The sequence below is a fragment of the Chlamydotis macqueenii genome, chromosome 14 (assembly GCF_036417535.1).
Source record: "Chlamydotis macqueenii isolate bChlMac1 chromosome 14, bChlMac1.mat, whole genome shotgun sequence".
In the NCBI taxonomy this organism is placed as follows: domain Eukaryota; kingdom Metazoa; phylum Chordata; class Aves; order Otidiformes; family Otididae; genus Chlamydotis; species Chlamydotis macqueenii.
The window spans coordinates 14,859,690-14,886,223 of record NC_141569.1 but is presented as its reverse complement, the minus strand read 5'-3'; the positions used below and the strand labels follow the sequence as shown (position 1 = coordinate 14,886,223).

General features: G+C 52.4%; 1 protein-coding gene across 3 annotated transcripts in view; it reads right to left on the bottom strand.

Moving 5' to 3' along the window:
* FLT4 (fms related receptor tyrosine kinase 4) overlaps positions 1-26,534 on the bottom strand; it is a 59,464-nt gene continuing 32,930 nt past the window's right edge. For 2 of the 3 annotated variants that reach the window (XM_086758541.1, XM_086758544.1), the window contains exons 5-30: positions 25,763-25,925; positions 25,376-25,515; positions 24,613-24,781; positions 23,703-23,820; positions 22,915-23,066; positions 22,017-22,179; positions 20,042-20,186; positions 17,353-17,461; positions 15,954-16,313; positions 15,558-15,704; positions 14,877-15,008; positions 14,490-14,596; positions 14,054-14,189; positions 13,167-13,271; positions 11,527-11,640; positions 11,202-11,290; positions 10,759-10,906; positions 10,104-10,198; positions 9,627-9,749; positions 9,093-9,204; positions 8,614-8,713; positions 8,007-8,112; positions 6,912-7,051; positions 6,114-6,237; positions 5,258-5,343; positions 1-3,898 (exon numbers count right to left, since the gene is read on the bottom strand). In XM_086758541.1, coding sequence (XP_086614667.1) covers positions 3,679-3,898; positions 5,258-5,343; positions 6,114-6,237; positions 6,912-7,051; positions 8,007-8,112; positions 8,614-8,713; positions 9,093-9,204; positions 9,627-9,749; positions 10,104-10,198; positions 10,759-10,906; positions 11,202-11,290; positions 11,527-11,640; positions 13,167-13,271; positions 14,054-14,189; positions 14,490-14,596; positions 14,877-15,008; positions 15,558-15,704; positions 15,954-16,313; positions 17,353-17,461; positions 20,042-20,186; positions 22,017-22,179; positions 22,915-23,066; positions 23,703-23,820; positions 24,613-24,781; positions 25,376-25,515; positions 25,763-25,925 — 3,603 coding nt within the window. In that variant the 3' untranslated portion in view covers positions 1-3,678. The remainder of the gene's footprint in view (positions 3,899-5,257; positions 5,344-6,113; positions 6,238-6,911; positions 7,052-8,006; positions 8,113-8,613; positions 8,714-9,092; positions 9,205-9,626; positions 9,750-10,103; positions 10,199-10,758; positions 10,907-11,201; positions 11,291-11,526; positions 11,641-13,166; positions 13,272-14,053; positions 14,190-14,489; positions 14,597-14,876; positions 15,009-15,557; positions 15,705-15,953; positions 16,314-17,352; positions 17,462-20,041; positions 20,187-22,016; positions 22,180-22,914; positions 23,067-23,702; positions 23,821-24,612; positions 24,782-25,375; positions 25,516-25,762; positions 25,926-26,534) is intronic. The other variant, XM_086758543.1, reaches the window with a different exon arrangement.

The following is a 26,534-nucleotide window of genomic DNA, read 5'->3' as shown; positions in this document are numbered from 1 at the left end:
TGCCAGTTACAACTTTATTCATTTTCACATTTAGATATTACAACGAAACTCTTAATGACAAAGGATAACAAGTACTATAGGAGGAGAGGAAAGAAAGCAGTGTTCTAACTGGTTTGATATATAAACGTGAACTTCCAGAGACAAGACTCAACGTGAGTTATAAACACTCACATACGCTCACTGGTAGGAGAACTTCGCACGTGCAAACACCCACACAGTCACCCACGAAACACTCACACACACGGACCACACTTCTGTACTCACACATAACCCATGTTGTAACCTCCTTGCTTCAAAGGCAGTCCACTGAAACATTGAATGCTGCTGTAGCAACAACAGGTACCAGGTTAAAATATTGCAATATAAATGAAGTGTTACTTGATACACAGGTTTTTCTTCAGAGCCACACATGTATTTGCAAGTAGGGGACCCAACGCTTTGTTTTCTTGAAGGAGGAATGTTCTGTCGACACCAACACTTTGTAAGGAAAAATGAGACTGCGCATAGACCGGGAACAGTTGTTTTAAAGGAGGATGATGATAAGTAGCTTAGCTCCAGTGTTGAGTTCCAATAAAAAGCCCAAAGAAAACAAAACAGAGAGTGCATTGTGAACAGAGCAGGCACAATTATCGAACTCTAGGTTTTAAAAGTTGAAATACCCCCTTTTTGTGGAAAGACAGACAACACTGTTGCCTCACATCTTAAAACCAAACCAGACCAGCTTCATTTCATGCTCACGCTTATCTGGAGACTAAAAAAAAATTGCCAGAAATAATGCAAGAGTGTGAGGAAGGGTATCGGTTTGTACACTCTAGTACTTCAAGAGAGCAGAAGTACAATTGTTTCAACAGCTCTTCAATATCCCACACTACAATTGTTCTTCATCAGCAGGAGTGCCTGAAGAGGAGCCAGCATTTGCTCGTATCATGTCTACATTGTTCATGCAATGTTGCTGACGCAGATACAATAGGATCTCATTCCACCCTCCCATCAAGATGAGAAAATAAACTTCTGTGGAGTCGAATGATTTGAATGTTCAAACATCAGATGTCACACCAGTGCCTTCCCCAGAGTGAAGCAGGGGATCGTTAACAATGGCTCTGATGAAGTAACTCTTTTCCACAAGGATGTTTGTGAGCAATTTACAGCTGAACCTAAAGACAACGTGCAGCTGTCCTGGCTGGCTGGGCTTGCTAACAGCCAGCTGGGGCACTCGGATACTTCTGTTCCCTTTCTGGTGAGGAATCCTGGCAGTGCCCTGCAAGTGTTGGGCTTTGCTAGTATGTTTCTATGTTTCACTTTGGAATTCTGTTTTTCAATTATTATTTAATTTACAGGTCTCTTTCTTGGGCCATCTGTCAGATCAGGCTGTGTTTCCAGGCAGAGACCTGCTTGTGTGCATCCTATGGATGCACATCACCAAGCGAGCAGCCTGAATTTAGCTCAGCTGTCTGTCACCTTCCACCCATATGAATGCCAGTGGAGACCCCCAGCAGTACAGGGCACATGCAGCCTTCCTTCTGCCAAAGGAACCACAAGTTCAAAAACCAGGGCAAGATGAGGGCAGGAGAACTTGGTCTGGCCTACACCCCGTTGGCTGTCCTACTTCCTTGGCCTGGCTCTCCAGCATCTCCTGCCAGAGGATTCTTACTGAGTCATAACAATTACTTAAAGATGCTTAAATTCCTGGCAACTTCAGGGGACACCAGTAGAAGTCAGGGAATTCATTGTCACATGTAGTTTCCAATTCCACACCCTGAGCCAGTTTGGCTCAAGCTGGTCCATTTTTGTGCCTCTTTTTTTCCGTGGAAATCGCTGCTGACATGAAAAAGGAGGGGAACATTGGGCACTCTGCACAGTCTTAGAGAATCTGAGTGACAAGTATGCTTTTCCCATGTGCTAAATAAATCTCCCCATTACACTTGTGCAGAGAACTATAATTAAGACTTGGGAAAGTCATCCATAAGGACTCACAGGCTCACGTCAGGAAATGCAAAAAACCCTTTGCTGGAAAAGAAATACAGTTTGGGAAAGCAGTACGTCTGACAGGAAACACAATTTTAACAGTCCAAACAAAACCCTTGGCTCTGCGCACAGAGGTGTGGCCTGCAAGCAGAAACTCCCTGGTGCTGAGATGCCCTGGTACAAGGAGCTCTGCCAGCCACAGGCGTGTGGGAGAAGAGAAGATGACAAGCTGTTCAGATGGCCCTCTTCACCCAGACTCCTCCGGTGGTGACAGAACCGTGCTCTGTGGCTGAGCTCTGGGATTGTGAGCAGGATGGAAAGAAGGAGGTGGGAAGTGGTGAGGCAGCAGCACAGAACTCTGTAAAGAGGGGCTGTGGAGGTTTCCCAGAGCTCTGAATTCACGTGGTGTCTTTCAGAAACAAAAGGCCCAGGTGATGAGCTGTTTCCTCAGCAAATGTTTCTCAAGCCTCCAGAGACTGGTACACTCTGCTGGTGGCTTTGCAACTGAAACTGGAGAGGAACGTGTCTGTGCCTCCTTAGAGGAACTAGGACGACAGGAAAGGTCATGGTGCAGAACTGTCCATCCAGGAGGACTGGAGCTTGAGCCCTGGCCAGGTGCTGCCCTCCATGTGCTCAGCGATGCCAACACACAAGGGGATGAAGCCCAGGGCACTTCATTGCTGGAGCTCTGTTCCTTCCATTGTTTCCAAAATCTTTGAAAATAAATGTTTCGCTCGCTACCACTTTGATCCTTTTCCTCCCAGCAAACAACCCATTTTCACTCTATGTTTAGAAGCCAGCTGAAATTAACACAGCTTTGCTGTAATTTCTCACTTGAGCAACAAATGATCTCAGCTCTGCTCTGGGAGAAGGGGAAGGCGAGAGCAGCAGACCTGTGAGTAACCTGCTCCCAGCATGGATCATCTAAAACCCTGTTTTGCACAGGGCCTGCAAAAAGAGTTGCTATTTATCTCACTAGGAGGACTCTAGCCATCAGCTGATGATCTGCTCAGCACTAGCTGTGTTGAGATGGCTAAAATAATCCTGGTGGTAAGGCAGATTGACAGGTTTCCCCCCAGCAGAGATGAGAGAAGTGTGGGTGTTGCTTGCAGAGAAGATGGAGAGGCAGTGTGCATGAACATTTACAAAGATCCCTCGAGATCTCTCCGTACACCTCTTTAAAATGTCCTGCTCTTGCTGCTAATACCACTAGGGATTTCTTCCCTTTGATTCCGCTCCGCAGCTCAGCAGCTGACATCATGAGGGGAGAAGGAGGAAGCAATCCAAGGAAAAACATGCAGGCTGCACACCAGGAAGAAACTTAAGACAGATCTATTTATATCTGACCTGAAATGGGCTTTCTGAATGGGAAGCTGATCTGAGTGGAGGCTGGATGCTAGGCAGAAGGTGCTGTAGTGCCGAACACAGGCACCCACTCGCTGGCAGAATACATCTGTCTGAGCCACAGGAGGAAAAGAAACGCGAGGAATCATTGAGGTGCTCTCTCCAGTCCTGGCACGGGGAAGCTGCAGCCGGAGGTGCTGTCTGGGCCATCGTGCTGCAGTTCCAAGGACATCGATGTTCCCCATCCGTCGGGGTTGGTTCCCTGCTGGGGTTGGGCATAGGTTGAAAGAGAAGCTCTGAGTGACCCTGATGACACGCCTGGAGGGTGAGAGGGGATGCTTTGGCAGGTGCCTCCGGGGCCTGATGCCGTTAGTACTGCTCGGAGAAGAAGGAAGCATGGAGAGTAGAGGGACTGGCCCCTTCTCCAGGCGGGGTGCAGCTGCCATCCTCAGAGTGTTCTGACAGCTCCCCGTATTCACTGTTGTAAAAAGTCTGGCCTCCAACTTGGGACCCATACGACGGCCGACATCTACCCCGTGGGTCCGACTGTTCCCTTGGCAGCTCCGCAGTTCGGCTGGGCCCTTTACTACTGCGAAAGAGAGAGACACAGGAGATCAATCTGAGCACTTCTGGAAAGCCTCTGTCCTGCTTTAGAGAGATCCCAGCTTCAGGAAACATCATCTGCTCGTGCATGGGGCAGAGGCAGGGTCAGGAATGGACCTACACCTCAATTTCAGAGCACAACACCAGGCCTTGCTCTAAACCTAAGCACAGCTTGTATGTTTTCTGAAAAATCTGCACATAGCTCACAACTCTTCTAGATACCTTTGGGAAGCTCAGGGAAGTGTTTGGACCCCAATGAGCAGGGACAGACAAGAGACATTGCCTCCATTGCCTAGACCTGGCAGGAGTAACAGAAACTGATACAAACCAACAGCCGGGATGGGGGAAAGGAAACGAAGGAAGATGACGAAGAAGATACGGGAGGAAATCGGCAACCTTATCTCAGCACTTGCCAATACCAGGTGACTAGCAAGAAGTCACAAGAGCGAGGGCAGGGACACATTCAAAGGAGAGGTTTAAAAGCCGTGTTTTCCAGGAGACGGGACACCAGGTAGCCCATGGTGTAGGAGACAATGGGAACATGCCTTAGGGAAAAGAGGACAAGGACAAGAAGCAGGAGACAGTCTCATACAACAGCAGAGGCCCCAGGGCTATGGCTAAGGGAAAAGACAACAACCAGTCTGATCTGGGAGGCAGAGGAGATGAGGAAGAGGCTTGGGACTGGCCTCGTCTACACATGAGCTGACATGGTTCACTCAACGCACTGTCACGGAGACAAGGTCCCAGCCTGCTCTGGCACTAAGCAGAGATGGGCTGGACAGGTTCTCGCCCAGTTTCCAAGCCTGGGGCAAGGACATAACCATCAGTAACATCCTCAGCCCCAAGAGTGCCAGCTCAACCTGCCAGGCTCAGTACTGGCGTGCAGGAAGTCCTAAGGCCTGTACCATCCCTGCAGTGCCGCCTCAGGGCCCTGTAGCACATGGGTCAGGCCTGGGGGAGGGAGGTGGCACCCACATAGTTTCCATCCATCCCACCTGCCGCTGCTTGAACAAGCCGTGACACTTTTCGCCAGAAAATGTCAATAGGCATTAAGAGTCCTATTAACACCGTCACTTCACTGTGCCTCATTACCTTAACAGACAAATTCTCATTGAACTGGCACAGTTTATATTTTTAAACCCTAGGAAGCAGCAGGCAGGTCTGTTCTTTCTGTGTTTTGCCTCTTGTTAATGTGTGGATGGACTTATCTGGCTCAGGGCCCACAGCCCTGCTGCTGCTGAGAGCCCCAGGAGGTATATACCCTGTGGGGAGACACCAAGAGCTGCCTCCTGCTCTGCATTTGGCAGCAAGCAGGGAGGTCTGAGTGGCTAGACTTAAGGAGTACCTGAATCCACCTTCTTTTCTGTGTCGGTTTTCTATCCTCTCAAATTCCTCAGATGCCAGAACCATCCCACTGTCTGTCTGATTGTCCTGGAAGGAAGCAACAGGAGTTATCAGTAACATCCCTGTCGACTGATCAGAGTGGGAAAGGGGGAGGAATCATTCAGGAGATGAGATCATGTGTGTCTGTGATGGGAAAAAGAGAAGTAGGGGCACTTTACCAGCATGCTCCATGGTCTTGCTGGAAATTATTCTTAGGTGCCTTCTTAAAAGCAGCATGTACAAAGGCAGGATTTGTGTGTGCAGTTCAGTGCCACTTTTGGGAAAAAAAAATGCTGCCTGCCTGGAAGATGTATTATCGTCAAATCTGTGAGAGATGAGATTTTCCTCTGAGACTAAGGGTATAACTTAAGTTTTGCCACTACAGAAGATATAAGTACCAGCCTAGTACAGAGAGGCCAGGAGGGCCCCTACTGCACACTGCTGTGTGGGTCAGGATGGGGGACAAACACTTGGGATTTATCTCGTCCTGGCTGGATTTCAGTATGGTTAACCAGGCCGTATTCACAGATTTCAGAAAAGTGAACAGCAGGCTCTTCTCTGAGGTCCTTTATAGTCCTTGTTTGCAGATCTGACCTCCCTATTTCACACTTAGGCAGTATGAGCTGTGCTGTAGAGAAACCCCCGTGTGCCAGGTGGAGAAATGAATCTGCGTACACTGGACAGACTGAACAGAAACGACACAGACAGACTGACGTTAGATAGGAGTGATCTTCCTTCCACAATTTTACAGCAAAGGTGTCTGGAAACAGCTGAACATTTCTTTGCCCCCTGCTCAACCCCACTCAGATGCTACTCACCGGGTGTGCCTTGTACATTGTATGTGTCATGGGAAACTCTTCAAATGTCTTTATCCTGGATGGACACCTGATCTGATTTCCTCCCGTCAGACAGCCAGGGAATGAGACACAGTTGTAGTATCTGCTGACAGAAGCATACTGTATTCAGTAAAACCAACAGAGTCAATGTCCTGAATTAACAGGATCTGAACCCAGTCTCCTCTCTGTGCAACCAAAGTATGCAGGGAGGTGGATGGCCCAAATGGTGGATTTTGAGAGGGAAATAGAGTCACCTTAGGCCTCTTAAGGCTATCTTCTGCAGTGGGGAGCACTCAGACTTCCTGATCGAGTCAGGCCCTGATTACTGCTCCACTTCAAATAAGCAGAGTAATGTCATATAGATCCCAGGCATCGCACTATCACAGCTCCCCGGAGACGATAAGCCTAGGCGTAATCGTTTGGGTTAGTTACGAACAGATAGGATGAAGCTCCTGCACTAGCAGAAGGGCAGCTGACACCTCCTTCCCTCATCTGTCTGATGGGCCATGGTGCCTTTAGTGGAACGTGATGCTTTGGCAGCATGGAGAAGGAGGAATGCCATAGGCTTACACATCAAGGGCTCTTTTTCATCAGCAAAGGAAAATGATTTTGCTCTTATAAGCAAGATGTTATGGCCTGAATGTTTGGATCACACCTGGTCACCTGGGATTTTTCCAACCTCTTGCTGCTGTGTTCTCCCCATATCCCTCAGGCTCCCTTACAGCTCAGGCTGCTGCCTGCCTGCTGGGCTCTCTCTGCCCTTTTCAACAGGGGATTCACCTTGCTGCTAGGCTGTGGCAGCGTATCCTCATGTCAAAGTCCTCTTCATCTGAGTTTTGCTGGGCAGAAGAAGGCACCTGGGAGAAGCCATCATCTTCTGAGCTGTGAGAGTCGTTCAGCGGGATGTAATCTTTCCCTTCCTGGTAGGAAGAACAGTGAGTGGCCTTACAAGAAAGAGAAGGCTTTCCCACAAGAAAGGGCTCTACAAGCAGAAGCTGTCAGAGCTGGGGAGGAAATTTTCTGTTTGTCTTTTGTTTCTCTGGGACAAAATATCTGGCTGAATATTTCTGTGCCCTCTGCATTAAATAGCTGCAAGTGTTGCAGGTGCATGGAGGTGTGCGTGAGCAGGCAAACAAACCAGTCCTGTGGCACCTACGGTTCTCTAGCCTACATGGACAGAGCAGGGTGCATGCTCTGGGGTCACATCACTGCAGCTTAGTCTCATGCCTGTGCTGGGATCCAGTGCTGAAAGGTTAAAATCTGGGACGTCAGGATGAGACAGTACTCATATTTCAATGTTTAGCTATCGTCTTCTGAAATGGAACATCAAGAAAATGTTAAAATTAGAGCTGCACACTCATCACAATTAAAAGTCCTGGTGAGTTACTGCATAGCAGTGATCAGTAATCGTTTCAGAGAAATTTGTACATCTGACTGTTGTAATAGAACAGTTGTTTGGTTCACATGGCCCTGACATTTAGATCTGAGGATAGAGTTTCAGAAACCCTGGTGAAGTCCTGGTTTTCATTATGCGGGCGTGTGGGAGGCAGGAGTGCCAGGGCCTTGACTCAGCTGAAAAATTTCAAATAATCATCTGGGGATTAGGATGGAAATACTGGAATGACGACTGAGGGGGCATCCGCCCTGCAAGGAGTGGAGCTATATTAGGATGCAGCGAGAAGGCTACCACAGAAATGAACTCTCCAGTAGCTCTGGGAAACCGACCTCTCTGATCCAGGAAACCCTGCGTTATCCCTTGGCCTACACAAAGGTATTGCACTGGCCAGGGAGTCAGAGGATGGCACAGTGAGGGAGCTACGAGTGAGAGAAGAAAGAGCTGTCTGGACTTGTGCAGAGACAAAGAGAGATTTTCACCTGCTGAACATTTTCCTGAAGAAGGTTCCCCAGTATCTCCACCAGGTCAGAGAAAGTTGGTCTCTCCTTGGGATCACCGTGCCAGCAGCTCAGCATTATACGGTAACTGCCAATAAGAGATACTGGTTTTATGCCACAGAAATCTCCTCCTACCCAACTCTGGAGCTCCCACCAACGTGGTGCCTGCTGGGCCAGCAGATACCTGCACTGTGAAGGAACGCTCATCAGCCCCAGTACATTGGCCATGTGGACCTACTGGAAGGGGGTTGGTTTGTTATGCACTGAATATAACAGTGCAGAAGGAGCTGACTTGGACACCTCTGATACCTTTCAGAGCAGGAAAGCATATTGTCTACTTACAGATCCATCCCAGTGTGGGTATGCAAGGGGTTTGGTGTTCCTGACCTGCGTTCAGACCATCTGGCTGGCCCTCCAGGCAGCTGCCTGGCATGAAGGAGGTGTTGGCTCATCCCCTATCCTGGCTGAAAGGTCTTTGCATCCCACAGAAGGACCTATCCTGCCCTATGCTGGTATCTGGGAGGTTTCTGCTGTCCCACAGAGAGGGCTGCTCGGACCTATGCTGGGATCCATGAGGTTTCTGACTCACATTTCTGCTGTGGCGTACTCTGGGGCTCTCATCCTGGTACCATCTTTGAGCCTCTGGCAGAACTCTTCATTGATCTGGACTCCAGGGTATGGAGATGCCCCTAAAGGAGGTTCAAAGAGGAGTGGGAATGTGAAATGTGCCATCAGAAACCACTGCTTCCCCTGAAACTACCCTTCCTCCCAAAGCACCGGGAGATGTGGTCACTTCTTATACACAGCCCAAGTCCTTGCTGCTGCCCAAGACAGGCTCCTCTGCCTCAGTGAGCAGGAGGCCACCTCTGCATGCCTGCCTCCCATCACCCTGTTCACGGATGGATATGGTCTCCATATTTCTTTTGCCCACATCAATGTCTCTTCCCATCATTCCTTAGACATGCTGCAGAGTATCAAGGCCTCCTGCACAGACTCACCCACCAAGCTGCTATGTGCGAAGAGAGGTCCTGCCTCCCTCAGCAGCGCATGACCCTCATTAGCACCCACCTAGAGAGAAGATTTCCCAAAGGAGGACCCCAAAGGACCAGACGTCACTCTGGGTAGTGTAGACCTTGTCAAAGATGCTCTCTGGAGCCATCCACTTCAGCGGGAGACGGGCCTGCGGGAGGGAGAGGCAAGGCACAAGCGTTCAGCCAGGGACGTGTCCAACGACAGCCCTTCTTGTAGTATCAGGGATGAAAGGAAACCAGAGCCGGTAGCCCTGCTCCTCTCTCCATGGAGGAATGAAGGTTTGGTTAGGCCAGAGGGAGGGATGGAGACACTGAAAGGGGGAGGAAAGAGTATAAAGAAAGAAGAGTAACTTAATGACAGGCTGAGGGGCAAAAGGAAGGAGACAGAGGTCTGGTGGTGGTGGGGGAGGACAGCACATACATCATTGGGCCAATGGTTCCTGGTCCCAGCCACACAAGTGGTTCCACTCCTCCTTTTTAATCTTTTCCTCACTTTATTCCAGCTCCAGAGTAGTTTATGAACACCTCAATGGGGCCTAATCTGTATAGGGTTTGAGAAGATAGCACTCACACTGCCTTTCCTGACATAGTCAGGGTCCTTGTAGATGTCCCGGGCCAGGCCGAAGTCACAGATCTTTACCACGTTGTTCTCTGACAGCAGGATATTGCGAGCCGCCAGGTCTCTGTGGATGCACTGAGGGCACACAAAGAGAAAGGGACAAAATCAGGGACAGGAATCACCATCAGAAAGCGCAGAGCACCCCCTTCCCCTCTCCTTCCCTCACAAACGTGAGCGGTAGTGGGGGAATGGTGGAGGTAGGAAGCAGCTAAAGATAACAACTTCAAAGGGAGACAGTTAGGGAGAGGATGAAATGCGAGAGAACTGAGTTCCCATCTTTGTGTACACAGAGCTGCGTCAGCCTTCCTGAGAGGTGTGAGGCAGATCACTGAATCTCTCTGTGTGTCACCTCTAAGGTGGCTGTAGGCAGGCCTTCTCTGGTCAGGCATGCACAAAAGAAGAGGAGAGGGGAGGAAAGGGTGAACTCACCTTTCGGGATGCCAGGAACTCCATGCCACGAGCTACCTGGAAGCTGTAGCAGATCAGGTCTTCCATAGTCAAAGGACTTTGCCACAAGTCATCCACTGTCCAGAAGTAAGAGAAAATAATTAGACACTGAGCAGTCTCTTGTCCTCCTTGCCCCTCTCCAGGACTGTGGGATACAACTAGCCCCTTGGTGAGATAACAGTGCTATCTGGAGTAAACAACTCCTCTCTAGGATTTTCTGCTTAGGTGGCAGAAAGCGCATGGCAGGAACCTGCTGAAGCGTGAGGTGAACTAGTCCAGCCTCCAGCACATTTCAGTCAGACAGACTTGGGGGGAAGAGGGCTGGAAGGGACTCTGATGGTCAGCTCATCATTCCTATCCTAGGGAGGACGCACTGAGGTTCCCCTAAATTCTTTAGGCTAAAAAAATTCAGAATGATTTAATCCTCCCTTTTGGGTTTCCAGAGTCTATTACAAGAGACAACAGATGACTGTAATAGCGCTGTTGAGGGAATTGCCACACAACAGTGGAGTGATCAGCTCCAAGGCTGGGTCCCAGCTGCCCACCGTCATGCCCTAGCCATTCCCCCAGTTAGCTAAGTCTAGTATTTTTTTTTGGTGGGCCAGGTGAGGCGCTCCTGCCAAGGCTGGAGTATTACCTTCCTGGATTGGTTGTGCTGTGGGGCTCTTGTGCATCAGAAAGCGGCTGAAGATAGCGCTGTCGCTAGTTCCAGAACGACTCCTCCTGTCTGCTCTCACCGCCTCCACGATGGACTGGACCTGAATACGCAGCCTGGGAGACTTCTCCTGGCAAGGAGACCAAAACAAAAACCTCAGCAGGCAACACACACTGTAACCCCTGTACCCATGAGCTGCACAGTCTTTTCCTATTTTTGAACTGTAATTCTGGCCTGGAAGCACCTACCTTCCACTGCAGAAAGAAATTATTTCCCTGATGTACACATGAACCAAGATCACCGTGTAAAGTTGACCTGCTGCTAGACAGAGGGTGTCTTTGTCGCATTGTCAGACCATGTTCCAAGCTACACATCTTCCTTCCCTAGCCATGGATAAGTCCCTACGTGCAAAGAAATGTATTTACCCTGTAAGGACTGAATCCTTCCCGTTTGGTCCGCAGGTAGTTGGAGAGGTTTCCATACTTGCAGAACTCAACAATAACCATGAGTGGACCTGGCGAGAAGACACCAAAGGTCAGGGGAAGCAGTAAGGGCTTGCGATGATCAGAATTTGCTCTAAATCATGTTCCATGCAGCTCTGCCGAGCTGTGGCACTTGCCCTAAGTGCACACAGGCACACCGATAACATCCCCACGTCCCTGGAGTCACACATGTGGCCAGCGGAAAGGACACAGGGGACAAGCACTGATCTCTAGGAGCAGGCACAGCCTGTTGCCCTGGGATATTTACCATTGGGTTTGGTGCAAGCACCCAGCAAATTCACCACGTTGAGGTGATTCCCGATGTGAATGAGGATCTTCAGTTCTGACATCAGTGCCTTGTGCTCACTTGCAGTAGCTCCCTCTGAAAACACACAGACCATGTCGCGATGCCTCCTCAGAGCTTTTTACTCCCCCTCGCCACCCTTCTCTTAGCATAGTGTTAGTCTGAGTCTTGCTGAGGAGGCTGTGACCCCAAAGCCTCGGTACATTTTGTTATGGCATGCTTCCATATTAAATGTCAGAGCCTTGTCTGGAGCTCCCAGGATCCCTGCTGTCACGCGTGGGGTGCTCCCTGCAGGTGCAGGGACCCAGAGCAAAGGACAGCACAACCTGTGCCCAACAGGTTTTTCCTTCTGATAGCTGCACAGGGAAAAAGATCACTTGAGACTTAGATACAGATGCACACGTTTGAATGTCTGCCCTTTCAGCCTCCAAACAGAGATAATGAGCCATAAAACAAGTTGAAGGAAAATTAGAAACAAAAGGCATCTGAGTCTTTTGATCATGACTGAAAATAGGAGCTTTCTCAGCTCAAACGCAGAATATCTTTTTATGATTCCTCTCCAACAGCAAACAGAGTGTTGTGTCCCTGCCAGCGCTCTGTACTGCACCTTCTCTCTGAGTGCCTGGTTCTCACCAACTCTTGATCCGCTGTTTTACCCTCAGCATTTGTTCTCTGGTTTTGTGTGCCTTTTTCATACTTCCCTGCTTCCTCATATGCATTTCGCTTTACTTGGGAGTTTGTAACTTTAGTCTGTTAAAGAGAATCTTACAATCATAGAATGGTTTGGGTTGGAAGGGGCCTTTAAAGATCATCTAGTCCAACCCCCCTGCAAGGAGCAGGGACATCTTCAACCAGATCAGGTTGCTCAGAGCCTCATCCAACCATCCAAGTACTGCTGAGATGAGCCATTACTCTGTTTCCACATACAGACCACTACTGGCCAGAGACTGCCTCGGTATTTTGTTGGGTGCCAAATTACAGAATAATGTTCTGGATGCCTCTTTCAGAGCGTGGCTGTAAAAGCTTAAAATCAACCAGGCTTTGGGCACAAAGCCAATTTAGCCTTCAGATCTGGGTAAGAGCTGCAATCTGCTTCCTTACCCAGCTCTGAACTTGGCCCATAAACACAAAATACAGGCACATTTGGAAGAAAGCAATTGGGAGCAACAGTTCCTTCAGTGACCTTCCAAAGATGGGCTCTGGATTCTTGTTCTTCCTTTGAGACAAATTTCATTCTTTGCCTTTGTAGAGAGCTGAATTTCCTTGAGAGATGAGTTCCCCAAGTGCCTGCTGTGTGCTCTGCCACTTGCCTCCCAGTGCAGCGGAATGAGGCAAAAGCATCCATGAGGGGAGGCCAAGAGGCTCAACTGGGCTGAGGCCAAGAAGCCAGAAATTAAAAGGCTGGCTCCAGCTCCTTTCCTGTAGTTCAGAACTGCCTCAGGCAGAAGCACCCAGAAGCACTTACGGGAGAGAAAACATTTTCCAGGGCCTTAAACAAATGCTTTATGCGTAAGACAGGCATTTACAGGGTGGACATTCCCTGGCAGATGCCTCATCCTTTGCTGTCCACACAGACTTCATATTCTGCTTCACTGTCCACCTACCTTTCAGCATTTTGACTGCTACGGTCTCACAGCTGTTACTTTTATTGATCCCAAACGCTGATGCTTCCACCACCTTCCCAAAGGCACCGTGACCCAGGACTTTACCTATGGGCAAGGAGAGAGGCAGTGTGAAGGAAGGCAGGTGCAGCAGAGGCAGAAAGGAATGAAAAAAAACCAAACAAAAATCCCAACAGGAAACCATGGGAAGAAGAAAGAAAAAACATCGTAAAGGAAAAGGAAGGAGTGGAACATGTGCCCTTCCCAGGTGGCTGCTTGCTCTGTCGCTGAGAATAAGAGAAAGGATGATGGGAGGAACTGAGACAGAGCTGGCATGGACAAAGCAGAGGAAGGAAATGGCCCTGCAGAAGTGAGGGGCTGTTTGTTGCCCTCGAGCAGAGCATGTAGGAGAGGTAAAGGTGACACCTTGCAGCAGAGCAGCCAGGGCTAATGTCACTGCTCTGTGCCTCAAAGATAGTCTGCAGCCCTTTTAACTCTCCCAGACAGAGGGAAAAGACTGCAGGTGGGTGTGTCAGCACGAGGAGGATAATGGATGCAGTCCTGCTCCTGAACTCAGGGTACCTGCTGTGGACTGGGCTATTCTGTCCAAATTGCCACTTGGAGAATATGGGGATGTGCTTTAAAGCATGCCCAGAGGTCTCCTGGTCTCAGTGCTGCCTGTGTGGGTACACTGGGAGAGTCTGGGCTTACAGTTGGCTCAGACCTAAAGAGATTTCCCAGGCACAGCTGGGCTTTAGGGAGACAGGAAGCCTGAGGCAGATAGAAGGCATTAAATAGAGAGGCGTTTAAGAAACCTGGAGGGTGAGTTTGAAGGGTTGGTGGGAAGCCCTGGCTGCAGGGTGCAGTGGCAGGGAGGGGGTTGAGCTCACCTAGGCGCAGGCGGTCTCGCGGGAACTCCCACTTGCTGGAATCATAGGGCAGGTACTCGCACTGCTCCTCCAAGGGCACCTCGCCCGGGTCCATGATGATGGAGAGGTAGCCGGTCTTGATGTCTGCATGGGCAGGCTGCAGGAATCAGCCAACACAGAGGGTGAGGAGATGCCCTCCCTGCACTAGGTGCCGACTCCCAGAGGGGATCTGGTTCCTTTGCCTGCCTTGACCTGCTTCCCCTTGGCAAAGGCCATTCCCTGTCCTCTCCTTTATGGCGGCCTTTATGCACCCTGTCCTTGGCAGCGAGAGTGCTTCAAGCAATGCTCAGTGACCTCCTTTTAGCAGGTGCTGTCATACAGCCCCACATCACAGCAACGGTGTTGCCCCAAACCCTGCTAAGCAATCCCCGCTGCCCTGGGACAGCCAGTCACGTACCCTTTTGATGTTACAGAAGATGAGGATAAGGAGGATCCAGAAGAAAACAGCGATAACCCCAGTCCCAATCAGGATGACAACCTCCACATTGGTCCTGTCATCAGAGCCTGTGGGACAGAAGGGAAATTGTAGCTTCAGAGATTCCCATTCCCAGCTCAGCAGTTCCTCGTGGCCTGTTTCAGGATGTGGGGAGACTGGGGAGGTGTGTTTGCCTGAGCTAAACACGTTCTGGACTACAGATCCTCCTGTGAGAGCACCATGCCACCAGCAAGGCCTAGGGGCTTTCACTGCCTCCTGCTGCCTGGTGTCACAGGGAAGAGGGATGGGACCTTGGCCACACTCCTACTCCCCCTCCTTCATCCCCAGGGGTGTTGTGGCTGCTGGTACCTTCCACAGAGACGCTGGCCGAGGAGTTCACGCAGCCCTTAGCATTGCAGACGCTGCACAGGTAGAGCCCAGCATCCTCCTCCCTCACCCTCTGAATGCTCAGCCTCTGGTTAAAGTCTGCCAGGTCGATTCCTGTAGGGCACAGAGGATTGCGGTGGTCACTCACGGTGAGTGGAGATTAGTATACTGGAATCACTCGGGCTCAAAATACAGCTCCTGTTTTTCGGCTGGTTCATTTTAGATGGCAGAATGAAATTGCACCAGCTGGTAGAGGTTCTCCTCTGTGGCCTGATAGCCCCAGGAGAGACCCTGGACCTGTTCCTTTCCCTCTGCAATGTACCTGGATCCTTCCCATGTTCTTTCCATGGGATCTGGGTTGTTCCCTGTGTGAGCAGAGATGCCAGGCACTGGGCTGGGAGTAAGAAGATGAATGATTTATCTTTCTCTCTGCTCTCCAGCTGAATGCGCACATGCACAGACAGTGCTGAGCCAGGCCCTAGGGCATAGACTTGGCTGGTGGGACTGCATGAAACTGGGATAGTAAACAATTAAAACCAGAGTTCAACCAATTCAGAGAGTGGGCACCTTTTCCTGGGCACAGAAACTCCCAGAACTCAGCATTCAGCTCTCCAGCCGCTGGACATGATGTCCTGCCTTTGATTCACCCCCAGCACACTGTACCTGACACTTCTTCCACCAGTTTCTCATCTTTGTACCAGCTGATTTCAGGAATGTGGTTGCCGTCCACCTTACAGCGCATCTCTATGGAGTCGCTGACGTTCACCCAAATGTCCGTCAGGTTCTGCTTGAGGCGGGGGATCTCCAGGGCTGGAGGAGCAGCACAAAGAGGAGGAGGGGAAAACGGGAAACTGATTGATCAAAAGAATATCTGTGTTCCTGGGGGCCTTTGGGTCTCTGACCCCTGCTGAAGGGTGTCTTGAGAACCCAGGTGCCCTGCCTTTGCCACCTTGAGATTAGTTTGCTTGCATGGCTTCCCCTGGGGACGGACTGGGAAGCTGATGGCAGTGAGAGCACCAGCTCTCCTCTGTCACTCCCGCCTGCCCTGTGGACCCTCACCCTGCACAGAGATGTATTTCTTGTGGCAATGCTTCTCCCGAGTCTTCCGGTTCTGCACCTCACACACGTAGTCTCCCTCGTCGCCCAGGGAGATGTTGGGGATGGTGAGCAGCAAGGTTGCATCATTGGAGTCAGGCTGGAAGCGCAGCTCCCCCTGCATCTTGGTGGCATAGTGGTGGACATTCTTGCAGTCCAGCACAAGGGGATTGCCCTCCTCATCGTGGAGCTTGGAAAGGTTCAGCCGATACCACTGCAGGTTCTCGTAGGTGTAGTTGTCCGCATTGCAGCTCAGCTGTAGGTCCTGCCCCTCTATGGGCTCTTCCGAGGGCTGGGACTCAATCTCGAACCCGTCTGGAATGGCTTTCAGGAAGGAAGTGAACATGTGAATGAGTTTTCGTGGCTGAGCTGCCAGAAACAATGAAATTGCCTCCTTGGGCAATTCTAAGTTCTCCAAGACCCTCCCCGTGCTCAGCTAGGGTGAAGGAATCTAGAGCAGAACTGTGACATGCAAACTGCTAGCAACCAACAGCACAAGCCCAGCGAGTGCTAAGGGATATGCTGAAGTCCCAGGGTCAAATTAAGATAGGGTCACAAGTGAAACAAGTCTGTGAGATCTGAATTAGGCTGTTACTGCTCTCAGCAGTATTCTGGATTGCACACATGCCTGCTTTAACATGTGCAGGCAGTTACACAGCCAGGCTGGCCAGCTGCACACGCAGAGCGTTACTGGAGCAGTGACTGAAGATGTTCATCTGCCTCCTCAAAAGCTGGTGGCTCTGACAGCACAGAAACACCTACGAAGGCGATGGGGTCTGTCCATAGAGGCATCTGCTGTGCCCTTGCCAGGCTCCCTGTCCCCAGCAGACGGGGACAGCCTCTGGCCAGCACTGGGTACCGCTGGCAGGACGCTGATGCAGCCCCATATTGGACCACGATTCCAGCCCACACTGCTGGGCTCTCAGCTTGCTCCCACCACCAAAATCCCGTGGGGACCCCGCTGAGCGCCTGGAGCCAGCAGGACCCTGCCCGGGAGCGGGGCGGGCAGTGCCACTAGAGGATGCTCTTGGACCAGGCACATCCTCCAGCCCAGGGAGCAGCCCGGGCCGGGGCCAGCAGGACATCCACAGCCCAGGACCTGTCAGGGATGCTCCAGGACCTGGGCACAGGCAGCGCTGGCTCATCCCCAGGTCTGCCTGCCAAACCCTGCGCTATCCGCTGCAGAGGCTCCAGGCTTTTGCCACTGAGCAGAGCTCTAGGGTAGCCCTGCTTTCCTGCTGGCTTCCCAGTCACCGTTTAAGGTGCTAACTGTGAATGACTGGACCCTGCAGGTCTAGGGACCTGCCCATTTCAAGCAGAGAGCTCGGCTAATGCAGGTGGAGGGGATGTCCGCAGTACTCACTGGTCACGTAGAAGTAGATCAGCCGCTCGTCTCGACCCACTTTATTTGAGGCGATACACTTGTACATGACTGAGACGTTGGCCTCCTGGATGGCCAGTTTGCTGACTGTCTGATGGGGGAAGAGAGCATAAGGAGGAGTTAGGAAGAGCAAGAGGGAAGAGAAGTAGGATCCGTGCTGCTCTCTGACACACAGCAAAGCGCACAGCAAGCCTGGCCCCAGGCAGCAGCTGTACCTGGGAAAGGGTTACGCAAAAATAGCCCCTTATTCAGTAGCCCTTTGTGCATTTCAAGCCTTCATCTGCTGGCTCTAGCAACAGCAACATGGTTTTATTCCTGACCCCTGCTCCTTTTGACAGAGCCCAGCCAGCACTCGTGCCCCTCCATGGGAGCAAACGTCTTGCTAAGCCCCTTGAGTCACCATGGGGACAGGCGTGTGCCCGGCAAGGGGGACATGGACATGACGCAGGGCGGAGGGGATAGCTAAGCTCCTGCTGAGCTTTCTAACAGTGGGGAGAAAGGGAAAGGACACCAAGACTTTGATTCCCTGAGCCCTCTGCAGGGAAATGACTGCTTCATGTCCCAGAGTTCAGTGGAGTTTACAGGTGCTTACAGACCTGCCAGCACTCCTTCCATCCATAAGGAGAAATCAAACCTGTGACAGCATCCCAGCTCTCACCACTTCAGGAAGAGCTGTCATCTTCTCCCTTTAAATTCCAAGTGTACATAGACATGGTCCTAAAAGCTTCCTCCTCACTCCTTCCAGCAAGACAAGGCTAAGGTTGGGGAAACAGCCAGGCTGCTGTCCTGGGAGCATGGACCCAGGAGATGTGGCTCCAAATAAGCCAGGAAAGGCAGCTGGGGAGCAAGGCTGCTCTCCCCCTCCTGGCTCACACTGCACACGTGTGAGCAGCCGAATGTGTTACAAGCACTCCCCTTAGAGGAGATCTGCAGTTTGGAGCACACGTTTCTCCTCCCTCCCAGTTTAAATAACAGGTTAATCACATGCAAAAATCCCTCCAATGAGACAATATTTAAAATGCAAAAAAAAAAAAAAAAAAGGTGTTCCTAAAGGGAAACCACTTTGCCTTTACTATTCATCCCACAGACTTTGGGCAGCATTTCCGTAGCTTGCGTTAACCAGAAGGAACAGTCACTCATTCATATTCAATACAGCTGGAGTGACCTTATTGCCAGTACATTTGTGCGTTGCCTTTTCCGTTCCTTGGAGTTATTCAATACAGCTGAAGTGACCCTATCGCTGGCACGTTTGTGTGCTGCCTTTCCTGTTTCTTGGGGATTTTCCTTCCAATCTGCACTCTTACGTTTGAGTTGGGGTTTCTGGATTTGACAGCATCCTGCAGTCTGCAGTGCATGGCTGTGCTCTGCATTCCCCGTGGCTCATTCTGGCCTTTCTGGACAGAATTAAAAACAGAGGAGGATGGTAAGAGAGGACAGGCAGAAAGGAGAAGGAGAGGGAGAGAAAGCAGATTTGAGGACATAGGATCCCACTGCAAGCAGAAGAGCTCTCGTCTCCCAGAGCTCTTGCACGTCTCTGGGCTGCACAACCTAAGCTGGACACCCCAGGATGGTTTACCAAATAGACGGAATGAGAAGGACACAGCTGAGGAATAGGAGGAAGAGAGAGAGAGAAGGAACAAGTTAAAAAGGAAAAGATGAAAAGGGACCAAGATGAGAGTCACAGCTTGAGGAGGACACAAGGGCTTCTCACCCAGGAGCCCCCACCACCCCTGCTCGCCTGCCCAGGGGACACCAATCCCTGCCTCTCCCTTCTGCAGAGTGACAACTCCCGGCCAGGCCAGGGGACGGGAAGTGCCTTTGGAGGTGTGTAGGAAAACAGGAAGTGACTTTCGGAAATGGGGGCCTGTTTGTTTGTTCTGCATCCCTCCGCAAGCTGCTGGTGCCCGACACCAGCAGGAACAGGAACCCCATCATGGTGCAGACCTGACACTCGCAGCTACCAGAAAGACAGAAAGAAACAGGCAGCAAGCAGCGTCTGGCTGTTTGCAGGTCCCACACTGCAATGAGGGACAGATGTTCCTCCTGGAGAGGAAACACTAATGGAGAAGCGGGCTTTCTGAGGCACATGTGCTCTCACTGACAAATCTGCAGTGGATGGACGCCAGCATCTCCGTACTACCCGCACCCCACCGGGATGGGAACAGCTGGATGAAGTGCCCCGCCACACACATGCACTTTTCTGAAGCCAGGGATTTGCTGGTCGGTCTGTGACTCCTGCTCTCCCTTCCCAGCTGCCCAGGCTGCCCTGCGGAGTTTGGTTGCCCCAGAACAGCTTAGGCAAGGGTGCTCAGAAATGGCCACAGGAGCACACGTCTCCCATGCCCTCCCTCGCTGAGTGCCCTGTGTTCAACAGCGATCGGTGTAAAGCCTCCTGTGCAGGCAGCCCCAGCGGGAGCCTCTCTGGACACAGGGTGATTTCTCAGAGATGACAGCTCTCCCTCGCCCTGGGGCTGCCTGGTACTGCGGAGCCCCAGAGCTGGGAATGGCCGCTGATGGTTTACTTTAGCAGTAGAGGTGTGAAGCCCTCCCCAAATCTGGCTCTGCCAGGCTTGACTCCCAGACACTTTTGCTGGCTGATCGAAAAGGACCCCTCCGAGGGTGTCTGCCTCTACCTTTCCGCTCCGGGATAGGTTTGGGGCTACAGCCTCACCTTGTTCCGCCCCTCCACAAACTCCACCCAGGTGTCGATGCTCTCGATGGGGTTCACTGCATCCTGCTGCGACACGTCTTTCCAGTCCTTGCACTCAGGCATCCGGTCCCGCTGATGGCGCCTTGCTGCCCGGTGCCTGCTATTGCTAATCCAGCAGCCAGGGAGGAGCAGGAGAAAGAGGAGAGAGATGGAGAAGAGAGGGTCAGTTGGGAAAAAAGCAGCAAAAATAGCAGTGTGTTTGAGAATTGATGCTCCTGTCCTCTGACTCTGCAGAATTTCCTGAGTCTCTTGGTTACGCAGTCCTGATATGTTTTATAAGGGTGCTCTGCAATCACTAGTGAGGCAAACATTATCTATGGATGTGAAAATTGAGTCAGAGAATGGATACTGGTGTCCCAGGCAGTGTCTTCACCCCCAGGCCTGTGTTTTCATCCGTCCCTGCTAGGGGTGGAGGAAGGCAGGGGTGAAATCCCTTCATGGGTGCCTGGGGCAGTTCCTTGCTCTTTACTCAGCAATGAGGTCTTAAACCCCTGCTGGGACTGTGACTCAGAGATGTCACAGACTGGCTGGGTGCTGGCCTGGCGAGCAGAGGGTGCAGCACCCAAGGATGCTCCTGCTGCCTCCAATTCAACAAATACCAGGAGGGAAACACCCCGAGTAGAGGTGCTGCTGGTGTCTCTCAGGAGCATGGTGGTACCTCTTCAGGCTGAGACAGGCAACCGGGGAGAAGTGTCCAAATCTGTCAGGGACCCGGGACTCTGCAGCCTGCAAGGTGCTTCTGAAATGCAGCTAGGGCAGGGAGGTGGGACAGTCTACCCAAAATCCAGGGTGGCAAGTGCATCGGGAAAGGGCTTATGGTGACAGGGAAGCAGTGGGGAGCGGAGCACCCAGGAGCAGTGGCAAGGGTGCGTGCTGGCAGTGCGGGGCAGAGCGCTCAGCGGGGGGAGCACATGGACGAGCTGTGTAAACAACAGGAAGCTCTAAAGAAGCCTCCTGCATCCTCTGGAGCTATGCTAGGCAGAAATATGGTGGCCTTGGGAGACAGTGCTCATAATTCATGGGCCCCTCTGCTTCCTGACAGGGCCACATGCGATGGAGAGCTCTCTGGCGTCCCTGGCTCAGCAACAACCTGCACAGGGCTGCAGGACCTGGCTTCCTCCAGGCACCCTGGTGTCCTCCACCCTGACTGCTCTGGCTACAACTCCCCAGCATCCCTTTTCCTTCTTCCTGTGAGGCTGCTGCTAAAAAATGCCACTGCAGCCCTGCCTGGAGCTGCCCCAGCTTTCCAGGGCACAGGCAGTGGGCACGCATCCTTCCTGCCTACCTATTGGCACCGCCTGCACAAACACCCTCCTGGCAAAGCATCCCGGCAGCTGGCAGAGATCCGGCACTTCCCCCAGATTCAGCAACTTTTCCCAGCGCACAGTTGCTCTGCTCCCCTGCCTATGAGCACTTCTGCTTCCATCGTTACCCAGCGGAAGATGAAGGATCAAAAAATCACAGGGACAGGAATGGGCAGGAATGGGGTGAACTCCAGCTGCTGTCTCAGGGTCTCACTAAGATGCTGTGACAGTTTCTCCTGCAATCTGCCACAGTTTCCCCATTAGCACAGTGGTCAGTGGTTTTACTGCAAGTGCTGTGAGATGTGGCTGGGCCATGGACATCCCCTGCCAGATGCAGATGGCCAAATACGCAGGGGGAGCTGTGGAAGCCCTTGGTGTCTGGGACCAGTCAGGCTGGGCAAAACTCCCACATGGAGCACAAGCGTCTCTGGTGGCCTCCACTCTGGCTCTTTACAGGGTGAGTGGGTGTATGGCGCTCCAAGCTATCCATTAGTGCTGTCCTCCTCTGGCCACATTGTGTCTGGGAGACCAAAAGCGAGATGGGGTCTGGGATATAGCCACAGTGACAAGGAGCCCTTAACACCACGCTAGTGGTGTGGTAGGACATGGGTGTTGGAAGAAATGGCACTTACAGGCTGCGTCGGGAGAACATCCGACAGGGCATCCATGGCCTCCACTGCCACTGGATCACCTCCGGCGCCGGGATGCCATAGACTGTGCAGGTGAGGGCCTGGGGGCTCCTCCGGGAGTAGATGCTCGGGGAGGAGGCTTCCTTCTCATGGATGCGCGGAGGAACTGCAAGGATCAGAGCGACATCGTGAGTGGCCGCGGGCTCAGCTGCCGCATCCCCAGGCCAGGCACAGCCCTCAGGCCCATCTATAGAGACACTGGGCACTAAAGCACTATGGCTCTCAGGGCAGCTGCTCAGGAGCTCAGGCTGGCAAGGCAGAGCAGGTTATATTAGGCAAATCCAAGTGATGTCATTTCTCCTTCCTCTGCAGGGTGCCACTGTCTGCATGCTGCAGGGCTCAAAGCACTGCCTGGCAGCCCCCAGCACAGGGCTGCAGAGCCTGCTGGAGATAAGTCTCCAAGCAGCAGTGCCCTTCCAGCGTTTTTTTGTGCTGGCACCTTGTTCCTGCACGACAGGTACCAGTTTCTGCCGGGGGAAAACTCCCTAGGAACTGCTCCAGCTCCAGGCTTCATGTGTGTTGCTGCTGCCCTGCCTTCAAGTCTGCATCAGTTGGGGTCACCCTCAGCAGCACCTCCAACTGCAGCTGGGAAACCGACCCGGAGAAGGACATATCCTGCCCGAAGTGATGGAGCTGGGAACAAAACTGTGCCGTATTGGCACGGTATTGGCCACAAGGAACCAGCCTTAGTGTAACCATCCCTCAGCAATGGGGAAGAAGGAGACAATGTAGGTACCAACTGCGTTAGGGCAGCAATGGGAATTTGGTCTTGGAGCAGCCCAAAGGCTGGGGCCGTGGGCTCAGTGCTCCCCCCGGCCCCAGCCCTGGCCCGCTCCCTTACCATTGACGATTAACTGGAGGCTGATGTGCTTCTCCAGCCCTGCCAGCCTGTTCCGCAGAACCAGCGTGTATGTCCCAGCGTGCTGCTCCGACACATCCTTGATCTGCATTGAAGATTGAGATTGCTTGGGAATTAGCTTCCCGTCCTTGTACCTGCGGGGAGGCAGAGAGAAAATGCAGCCATGGGGAAGCACTGGCAGCTGGGCAGGGGCTTGCTGGTCCCCACTAAAGCACAGTCGGGGTGCCCCTTGCTAACGCTGGGGACTTCTCTGGAGAGACTCTTGGGCTTTCCCTGGACCCGAGTTACGGGTCTGTGCGCTGTCTCGTATAGGGGTGCGTGTGGGGTTGGGGATGTCGTAGCTCTGCCCTGAGCAGTGTGCAGGTGCAAAGCTCCCAGCTCCCAGCCAGCTCTGGCAGAAGCGCAGCACGATGTGGTGCACAACCTTGCCTGCTCTCTTTCTTCTCTGGGGAGCTGTGATCCTCAGTGGAAGGGTACAAGAGAGGCAGCTCCTGTGGGAGCTTCACTCGGCCCCTCCAGACAGCACAGAGCGGCCAAGTCAGGCCAAGACCTTTGCTGCTTCTCCCCCAGACCTCCCCTCCTCCCGTCCCAAGTTGTGCAGCTAAGAGCCAGAGCAGGTGGTAGAAATGACCCCCATGGGCGGGAGAAAGTGACGTTTGGGACAATCTTGGCCACAGAGGGACCTAGGAAGGAAGCCAGGCTAGGCTTCCTCACTTAGCAGAGGGAAGGAGGCGGGGAGGAGGTGGCTCAGGCTAAGAAAGGTGCGTTACCACTGGAAGTCTGGTGGGGGATAAGCCACGACTTTCACCGGCAGCTTCACGGCTTCGTCTCCTGCGGTGGCTTCTATGACTGGGCCCTTTCTCCACTCCACGTTGATAAAGGGCTTTTCTGCAAGAAAAGAAGTGAGCATGGAGGAGAGGAGAGCACAGACGGACAGGCTGTCACCAGGCTCTGCTGCTCTGCACAGGGCCCGACTGCAAGGACCAAGGACAGGCGGGGTGTGGCAGTGGAGTTGACAATGACTACTTCTCTGCAACGATTAAATCAAAATAACCAAAATCCACGATCGTCTCATTTACCCATACAACCCCCAGCCTCTCTTCCACATCCCTGTTCCCAGCAGGGCTCCCTCCCTGGAGCAGAAGGGGAGGGAGCGGGCGCCAGGCAGGGCCGGGCCGGCCAGCACAGCGCTGCGACTCTGGCAGCTGAAGAGCTGCCGCTGCCTCGCTGCCGGGAGCCATCGGGGCCGCAGGGACGCTGTGCTGCCCTGTGACTTTCTGCTGCCAGCACGTGGCTGCCCAGTGCTGATGGTGCCTTGTGCACTTGTAGCTGGGTGCCTCCCAGACCAGCCATGCCGCAGGGGCACTGCATCAGCTGCAGGGCCGTGAGACCTGTGTTTCCTGCCATCCCACTGGCGTTTGGGCCAATTTGGTGTTTGCATCTCTCTCTATCATCAGCTTGGCACCCTGCTGAGCGTGATCGTGCTCCCAGTGCGGTGCTGGGGCGCAGAAGGGCTGAGGGACTGGAGGAAGGGTGAGTCTCACTAAAGCAGAGTGGGATGGAGGTGCAGGAGCCTCTCTACTGAACGCTGGACCAAGCACTGCCTAAGCAGTCTGGGGATTGCTCCGCTTGCGGCTCGGCTGCGGGTGCGGCTCTGCGAGGGAGCAGAAGGTGCCATACCATGCACGATGACGTCTGTGCTCTCCTCCAGCATCTGGGCACCGTTGGTGGCGGTGCACGTGTACTTGCCCAGGTCCTGCCGGCTGACGTTGTGGAGGGTCAGGATACTGGAGAGCTCTGTGTGTGTCTGCAAGGACCGGCGCTCAGGCTCTATCACTGCCCGCTGCGTCTGCGGGAGATGGCAAAGAGAAGGGGATGAAAGACGTCAATGGCATGGGGCTGTGCAGACAGGCTCCTCACATCCGTGCTTCTCGCTGTCCAGGCTGAGGTCAGTTTAGCACACGGTTTGCACTTGGCAGCCCAGTAACCAGGCTGGGAGCCCTACAGGTATGTGAACAAAGAGCCCTCAGGAGACTCCCCCATCTCACTGTTCACAAGACCCAGAGTCTACCACAGGGCGAAAACCCAGTGGGGAAAGGACCCCCTCACAGGCTCTTGGTAGCCAGGGCTGTGTGGCTAGAATAGCTCCTTTTAAGCCAACGAAGTTTGTTCTGGATTTGCACTGGTGGAAGTGAAGCCCAGGAGAGCCCCAAAGGAATACTCCTTCAGAAAGGAGGATGCTTTCTGCCAGGATAAGGAATTTACCCTCTGTCTTCTGCTGCAGGAGAGAAAAATGGGAAAGCACTCTAACTAAGATGTCCAGGGCACAGCATGGTCAGGATCATTGGCCCTGCCAGTGATGTCAAAAACAGTGAAGGGGCAGGAGAGGACGACTCAGAGGGAAGTGGTCCAGTGCACGAGGAGCTGCTCTGTTTGCTGGTACCTGTTTGTCAGGGTAAGTCCACTGGAAGCGGACACCAGAGTTGAACTCGGCCCACACTGTGCAGTTCAAGACCAGCTTCTCTCCCACCAGCAGCTCCATGGCTTTCTTGGGATACAGCTGGATGTCGTACAGCTCACTCCCTGATGTAGAAGAGGCAACAAAAAGACATTTCTGATCTATTAAGTCTTTGGCTCAGACTGTGCAGTTACAGGAGGTTTGGGTATGACCTCCTGCTGCTTGGTGTATCTCTGTCTGGCACACAGTAGAGGAGATACAAGCACCACACAGCATCTATGTAGCTAGAGAGGATCACAACAACGCTGTGAGCCACACTGATGGACATCAGAGCCATCCAAACTGACCCCCTGCACCTTCCCGAATCTTCACCTGCTATATGGATGATGAAGAAATTGGATTTGAAGACCTTCTTGTCAATGACAGTCTCACACTGGACGAACAAGGAGTCCTTGATCAAGTGTGTAGGTACCTGCACCCCCTTCTTGTTATCCCATAAAGTGCTTCTCCCATCAGGGTGGATGAAGGAATTTTGCTGGAAAAATCAACATTTTGCCAACTGAAATAAGAGGATAACAACATTCCCACCCCACCCCTTCCAGGTTGTGCGCTGGCTAACGCATTCCTTTTGTAGGAAAAAATGATGCAGCATCATGCTGTGCTGGCCTCCCGCCCCCTCCCCCCGAGAGTTTGTCATCTAGGAATCGCAGCCTCCCCTATACCCCGAGCAGCCGTATCCTGCACCACGAGCCTCCCCGTCTGCAGAGCGGGCTAGAGACTTCCAGGAATGGAAACTTCTAGTGATAGCTAAGGAAACTGATGCTGATGTCCCAAACATCAGTCCCACTGGGATGAGTGCTGACCTTGGGTAGTGTCCTTCCCGGGCAAGGGAAAGGCCCCTGGCCCCCAGAGTGTCCCTGGAGGCCTTCGTACAATAGTAACACTCATCCTGGAAGGATGTATTTGCATTGTAAAAAAAAAAAAAAAAAAAAAAAAGAAAAAACCAGCACAAGCAAACTGATAACAGTTGTTTTTAGTCATCAGCCCCAGGGCTGCAGCCTTCTCCCCTGTGGGGATGCCGACCACCTAGAGGGTTTGTAGATCACAGAGACCAGAGCAAACGGGGGATGCTGTGGGGAAATGG